This window comes from Osmerus eperlanus, chromosome 7 (genome assembly GCF_963692335.1).
Source record: "Osmerus eperlanus chromosome 7, fOsmEpe2.1, whole genome shotgun sequence".
Lineage (NCBI taxonomy): Eukaryota > Metazoa > Chordata > Actinopteri > Osmeriformes > Osmeridae > Osmerus > Osmerus eperlanus.
Window position 1 is genome coordinate 17131219 of NC_085024.1, and position 7831 is coordinate 17139049.

Below are 7831 nucleotides of genomic sequence, written 5' to 3' on the forward strand. Positions count from 1 at the left end.
TCTAGTTATCGTGAGAATTCTATTGCAGGTGGAAGTCCCACAAATGGAGGAGATGTCAGCTGGTGCCCTGGTTTATCAGACAAGACAGTCCAGGTGCTCAAGAGACATGTGGACCAGGACTTCAAACAAGAGGTACTGTCAAAATATTATTGTCCTTCACTTCAAATTCAAATGTGATGCTGAAACGCAAGCCTTTGTTTCCTAAAACAACCAAATAAAAAGATTTTGGTGCACCGTTGGATCTGGAGAAAAAAAAGATTTGTCTGGCGTTTACGAAAGACCAACTTTGCTATTCAAACCATCACATCCTCCTACAGTACAGCATGTAAAGAACAACGTGAAACGGGGATGAAACTTTAACATTTCTCTGTGAGTTTAAAATGAGAATGTCTTCGCTGGTCAGTCACCCACTTTAAAGTATTTTTCGACAGTGTGATTAGTTTTCTGTAAGAGGGGTTCTTTGCTCTTCCAATGCAGTGTTAATGTTCAGAGCTATTTTGGGAAAGGTGCTAATTTCCCCCCTTGGCTGATTGCTGCACAGAACAACCTGTTCATAATTTACCAGTGCATATGATATTCCAGTGCATTGGGGAGAGGATTCTTCTTAATTTATGAATTCTGCTTCTATTTATTCCAGTTCCATAACAAAAAGACAATTCTGTAAATCTAGTAAATGCGCAGTCTTTTCTTTTTTGTAATTTCAACATGCAGACCAATTCATTTCTGTCAATTCTATAGAAAGCGATTAACAGTAGTTGATTCTTAGCAAATACTACATAACATTTAATAGTTCAAAACAAACACAAAAACTCCACATGTTATACGCCGATTCAGGTTATCAACCCAATAGAAAAGACAGCTTCCAGCAAGGCTCAGCAGAAATGATGCTTTGTTTAGAAAGGAAATGTGTCTTTACGGCAAAAGGGCTGAAACGCAATATCACCGGTAATTCCTTTTTCATTGAAAATATATAGAATTATTGGTCTCTAACCTTAGTTGGACTTCCTAAGGTGAATAATAATGTAATAATATATCACCAATGTTCTGGTATATGAAGTGGTGCAACTATTCCTTATCAGTCGTACAGTATCCTATAGAATACACAGTATTCATATTTTAGTATACAGATACTCTACAGTATCAAGGTCTATCTATAATTGTATTTATTTAGTAGTCACTTTCATCCAAAGTGACACACAAATAGTGATTATATATAGTACATAAACAGCTTTTAAATCAATGAGACTAAATCAAAATCCTTATATGGTCTCTCTTCTTTTCATTCCCTCAGCGGTATCCTGTCGCCAGCTAGACGGAACGCAGGCAGACATTGGAGAGTGTCTGAAGTTTGCCAATTCCATGCCCCTTATCTCTCAGCCCTGCCAGCTCCCCTGTCAGGATGACTGTCAGCTTACCAACTGGTCTAAGTTCTCCTCCTGCACAGCTGACTGTGTGGGGGTCCGAACCAGAAGGAGGATGCTTATAGGTAAGGATGATGAAGCATTACAGAGGGGAAACACCATGATGGAATGTGGTAGAAGAAAATACACAAGTGTTGTGGGAACAACTGCAAATTGTCTTAAGTTCTTAAGCTGTCCCTCACATGGCCTAGCACTATTCAGGTTGAACAAGGTCGCCCAATTGTTTTGGCACCCTTCACTACATAGTATGCTGTAAATCAATGTCTGTGTGGACTCTGTGATATTCTAGGGTGTTGCATGCCAGGGTGCAGCTTAGCAATTAGTGACAGACACACAAGAGAGTGTGTGCACTGTATATGAGTGTCAGAGAAAGGGAGAGAGAAGGGATTGTAGTATACTTGTATATTGTACTTGACCTCCAATCATTTTTCTTTTGTCCCCTAGGACGAAGCAAGAAGAAAGACAAGTGTAAGAACACCCAGATGTACCCTCTGAGTGAGACCCAGTACTGCCCGTGTGACAAGTACAATGCCCTGCCTGTAGGCAACTGGTCTGACTGCATCTTGCCAGAGGATGGCCGCGTGGAGAGCATTCTGGGCATGAGAGTCCAGGGTGACATCAAAGAGTGTGGCCAGGGTTACCGTTACCAGGCGATGGTGTGTTACGATCAAGAAAACAGACTGGTAGAAACTTCACGCTGCAACAGCCATGGTAATGCTGTGTGTGTGCACGTGTGTGTGTGTGTGTGTGTGTGTGTGTGTGTGTGTGTGTGCACGTGTGTGTGTGTGTGTGTGTGGCACAGCCCCCCTGAGGTTGGTTTAATCCCCCCTAAACCTGTCCCTCAAGGGACAGATGTAATTGTATGATGCATTTCCTTGATAACTTTGGCCCTTGACCAAGTCGTAAATGCACTGCAGCGTTTATGTAGGGCCATGTGGTCTGAGGCAAGGCCTAGAGGTTTGGATTGTTGAAAGAAATGTTGTCATTATTTGTTGATCTAATGACAACTTGATTGTAATAACCTGAATGTGTGTCCGATATTGATAAAAAATATCCAAAGTAGCTCTATTTAGTCATATTTGGATTTGTTTAGTATCTACTACTGGAATGTACTTTGAAAGACACATTTGAGTGTGTTTTCAGGAAATATATTAATTTGAAATACTCCCTTGCCAGGTAGGAATTTATTTTTGAAACGTTTGATTTGAAACATGATTTTTCTTTTTAATGAAACATTTTACTGTCACCAAAATATACATCAAAGAGCCAGTATGCCAAGTAGAGAATGTAAGATTTGATCAATGCTGTTGAATTGCTTTGAACACAAGAAGATGCTGAAGATACTGAAATAATTAGTATAATTTTGATTCTGATTCTGAAAAATGAATACATCAATGTCATGAAAATCTAAACAGGACATAAGCCGTTTCATGTTACTGTACTGTAGATATGAGTCAGAGATTAAGATTCACATCAGGAAATGTGTGGGTGGACAAGATAAAATTGCATTACAAATAAATAAGGACGTAGAGCTTGACGGGCAGTGGGTGGTGCAGAGAGAACGGGGTAACTGCAGGGGGCTGGATTGGACCCTGTGTGGGGTCGTAGAATGCCAGGGGCTGGACTGGACCCTCTGTGGGGTCGTAGGATGTCAGAACCCTTGGCAGAGGCTGTATTTTACATGTTAGCAAAGGGCAGTAATTCTCATTACTATTCAAATACTTGTTGATTGTTGGGGTACATTATTAGCATGGGAAAGAGGGGGTAAGTGGATAATTAGGAATATGTGGGATTCTGATTAAATGATCAGGGTTTGTTGTAAACTCTGTTGAGAAAGGTTAGGTAACAGGTTTATCTGTTCTGGTATGATTACTGGATGCTTGTTTGTCCGTGAATGTGTCGACTTCAACTAGAGTCTGTGACTCAAAGAAAGACTGAAGACTATGGAAAGACTTTGCCAGGGGCTTATGTGCGGATTCATGTGAACTACCATACATACTACATGATATGACATACAAGACACCTTTAATCAAAGGGGATGATCCTGATTACAGAGGTAATGCTAAACCCAGTAGGATGCAGGATATTGAGTTGGCTGAGAGCCATATCAGGTTTCTAGGAGCAGATGAAAGTGTTTACTGTCATGTCATTTGGCAGTAAGCTATCACAGAGGCACCAAGGCCACTGCTCAAACAGGCTGTTTGACCACTGACAATTTGCTTTTCAAAAGAAACACTGTAAAACCCTAAAGAGTTCACACATAATGGAGACAATTTGTCTGAAAGAGCATATATTTTTCCTTATTAACAGGAGATCAGACATTTTATGTCATTTTTTGTCAGCTTGTCCATCTCATTGATTTATTACTGTAGGTTTCAAATTCAAGAGCTGAATTTAACTTCAAAGAGATTCTTTTTCATGTGTTAATTATTCTGTGAAAAATCCAGGCACCTTGCGTGTTTGACATTGAAACCAACACTTAGCTCAGATAGATAACCTCTCACAATGTATTAGCCATAAACTGTACATGTTTGTTTTAGCGTCTGCAAATCAAAGCTAGAGACTCAGCGAAATTCAATGAAAACATGCAGAGTGAGATGCATAAGCCCCAGTGAGCCAGATGTAACACCAGTCACCTGTCATGACCCAACAGTCAGTGGAGAAAAATGTAATTGAACATTTTCCCAAAAGAAAATCCATTGGTATTAATTTATTTGTTGTATTTTAGCACATTTGATATAACCTGATATTTAGATGTGATTTAACATGAACTTTATGTAGGCCTGTACTTTTATACCCTTTTCTCTGACTGTTGGAGGTGTCATTCATCATTAATATTGAGGCTTCTAGCTACTTCTGACATTCTCTTTACTGGTTTTCCTTATGTCTTCTAATCTCTTCTAATCTCTGTCTCCATTAACTATACAGGCTACCTTGAGGAGGCATGCATCATCCCCTGTCCATCTGACTGTAAACTGAGTGAGTGGTCCAACTGGTCACGCTGCAGCAAGTCATGTGGCAGTGGGGTGAAAGTTCGCTCCAAGTGGCTCAGAGAGAAACCCTACAATGGTGGACGGCCCTGCCCCAAACTGGACCACATCAACCAGGTACTGTACACCATCTGAAACACAACCAAAGTCTAATATCTGCAATGGTGAGAATGTAATTTCCCATAAAGGCATAAAAGCATTGAATGTTAAATTAAAAACCAAAAAGAACACTGATGACTACTCATAAAATAGAATCATACAATATAATTAGATACATTAAACTAGAATCTCTTTGCATATGTTTTCAACACCTTAATTTCAAGCAACCTTTCTGCCCAGTTGAGATTCAGTTGATTTGTTAAATAGAATCATTCCTTTCATACTGTATGAATATTAAATGGGATATTTGTAGTCCTGGATTAAGGCCAAAAATCATTTAGGTTTTTGGGGGTTTTTATTCTGAGCAGATCCACTATAATGCTGCATCAATCAAATGTCTTGTTGTATGTGTATTTGATCCTTAATCTTGTTTTTACCATTGTGTGACTTTCATTCTACTGATGCTATCTGGATCCTCCTACCACTGCAGGCCCAGGTAAGAATAGTGCTGTTTATATTCAAACGACTTTACTAAAGTAAATTAATTTTTGTCTTACAGAAATAGGTATATACTGTAGATAAAAGATCTCAAAGAGCAACATCAACTTCCATCCATGTTCTAAATTACCACATGTAAGCTACATACATGTTTACAGTATGTTTATTGTAAATACTGTGGATGCATTGTAAATGAATTAATTTCAGGTGTATGAGGTGGTGCCCTGCGCGAGTGACTGTACCCAATATGTGTGGCTGGCTGAGCCTTGGAGTGTGTGGAAGGTCAGCAACGTTGACCTGAAGGAGAACTGTGGAGAGGGTGTCCAAACAAGAAAAGTCAGGTAGGATTGTATCAAATTCTTCCTCTGAAGAAAAGGCAGATTTGGGACATTGTCTACTCAAATGCCCACATGCTGTAGGTTTAAGCATTGTGTGAGGTTTAAAATGTGTTTAAACAGGAATACACTGGCACCCACATGCCGTTGCCCCTGAACTAGTTGTCCCATCAGGACATGGACTTAGGTCTCACCCTCTCAAGACCAAGAGATCCCACCCTCTCAAGACCAAGAGATCCCTATCTATCTTTTTTGCCAGCCTCAATAGGGCCTTTGAATAAACATGATCATCAATCTTTGTATGTTACAGACAATAGTCACAGTGCCCATTTGTATTCCAATGGATTGTGTACTTGTCATGAACATTATGTTTGATCTGAATGCCACTGTGTGTTCTATTGTATTCTGTGCTATCTCCCAGGTGCATGCTGAACACTATAGATGGTCCAGCAGACCCAGTGGAGGACTACCTGTGTGACCCAGAGGAGATGCCTCTGGGGGCGAGGGAGAGTCGGCTGCCTTGCCCTGAAGACTGCGTCCTCTCCGACTGGAGCTCCTGGAGCACCTGCCGCCTGGTGAGGCCTCGCCACCAAAAGACACACAAGGGTCAACATACTACATGGCATCCTTTTATTAATGTTTGGTTAAGTCTGCCTGGGGTTTGCATTGGTCTAAAACGTATTGAGTGTTCAAGCAATATATATATATATTTTTAATAATAATTATATTGAATAAACATGATCTCCAGAGTGCAGAATTTGCCTGAGAACAGCTACATAGGTCATTTTTTAACATAGTAGAAAAATACAGGGTATGTAGCAGCCAGTGTGCACTCTTTCCCTTCTGACACCTTTGATATGTGCTAAAAGCGAGATTTAACTGGTCCGACTTGGCCTGCTGTTCTCCCCTCATACCAGAACCATTGTTAATCACACAACATTCTTTTTGAGTGCTTGGCATGCTGACTTCCAGCAATTTGGATCTCAATGCGAGGGCACCAGTGAGGGATGCTATGATGTTTTATTCATGACAGCAGCAATGGAGTTCTTCCAGGAGCATCATTTCCCCTAACGTCCAACTGTGACCAATGACTATGCAGAGGCCACTGTTGGAAAGGAATACTGTATGCATGTATGAGGGTTCTGTTGTTGTAGTTGAAAATACCAGAAAACTCCATATTTCATGGCAGATTTATGCCTTTACCAGGCATATGACAATCCAGGGAATGAATGACATGGCATTAAAACAGCCTACGGTACTAATCCAATTTCTTCAGGAAATTAATTATGGAGCTTTAAACTAGAAAATAATCCAAAACTGGCAGATTCCCACTGTTTAATCAACTGTTTGATAAAATGTGGATGTCAGATTGGTAAGAGTAAAAAGGGTCTTAGTTCTGGTTCAGTGATCTGTCTATATTTAATTATTATCACTAGCTGCTATATGGATTTCTTACTAATTTATGCATAACAAATATAATGTACACTAGCTTTCTCAACTCCCTATGTTTAAGACAAAAAGAAAATGGTGACTATTCCATTTCAGCCCTGCACAAGGAACAACAATCGGATTCGGACAGCGTATCCTCTTAGAGCCCCAGGGGTGGGTAGAGATTGTCCAGAAACCACAGATAAAGACCCTTGTCACCTGAATGCAAACTGCTTCAATTACTTCTACAACATTACAGGTAAACAATACGTCACCAGACATTATACTGGCAAATTCTACTGTGTCTGTTTCCGTACATCTTTATTTACGGGTGGAGCTTCCCAAACTAGAAATAAGTAGGTCTGCAAACTTTGCTAACGTAGGATGTTGTGCTGACGAGGCCTCCTCCTGGCTATATTAAAGTACTGGAATAGCCTATTGTACACATATTCCATTGTAGCTTACTGCATAATGAAGTAGTGTCATGCACTGCAGTAGTCTACAGTGCACCAATGCAGCATATTCCAGTAACAGCAAAAATGTTTAAAAAATCACTGTATCTCTCCTGTCACTCCACTACGAGTCCATGAGCACAGCTGAGATTTCTGTAAAGCTCTCTCAGCTTCCCTCTTTTCCTTTCCTTTTTCTCTAGCTCGCTCACTATCTCTTTTCCTTCTTCTGTTATTCTACTGTGTTGCTCCCTTCCCAGAAGCACAACAGTCTTCCAGAGCATAAGTACATGAAATATGAGAAGAGATCATTATTGTACAGTATTTTTCACAGAAACCCTGATTTTCTCTTTCTTTCTTTCTTTCTTTCTCTCTCTCTCTCTCTCTCTCTCTCTCTCTCTCTCTCTCTCTCTCTTCTCTCTCTCTCTCTCTCTCTCTCTCTGGCTCTCTTTCTGGCTCTCTCTGGCACTCTCTCTGTCTCTCTCTGTCTCTCTCTGTCTCTCTCTGTCTCTCTCTCTCTCTCTCTCGCTGTCTCTCTTTGCAATCTCAATATTCCACTCCCCAGAGTGCAGCAGAGCTCTGCATGGCAGTTGAGTCAGGGCGAGACAGCC

The 7831-nt window shown here is 40.5% G+C and overlaps 1 protein-coding gene across 1 annotated transcript in view; it reads left to right on the plus strand.

Moving 5' to 3' along the window:
- Nucleotides 1-7831, plus strand: part of thsd7ab (thrombospondin, type I, domain containing 7Ab) — a 52142-nt gene that overhangs the window by 36256 nt on the left and 8055 nt on the right. Inside the window, exons 12-19 of the mRNA XM_062466204.1 lie at nucleotides 29-132; nucleotides 1292-1486; nucleotides 1866-2132; nucleotides 4350-4528; nucleotides 5001-5006; nucleotides 5216-5349; nucleotides 5765-5918; nucleotides 6889-7102. Of these exons, the coding sequence (XP_062322188.1) occupies nucleotides 29-132; nucleotides 1292-1486; nucleotides 1866-2132; nucleotides 4350-4528; nucleotides 5001-5006; nucleotides 5216-5349; nucleotides 5765-5918; nucleotides 6889-7102 (1253 nt within the window). The remainder of the gene's footprint in view (nucleotides 1-28; nucleotides 133-1291; nucleotides 1487-1865; nucleotides 2133-4349; nucleotides 4529-5000; nucleotides 5007-5215; nucleotides 5350-5764; nucleotides 5919-6888; nucleotides 7103-7831) is intronic.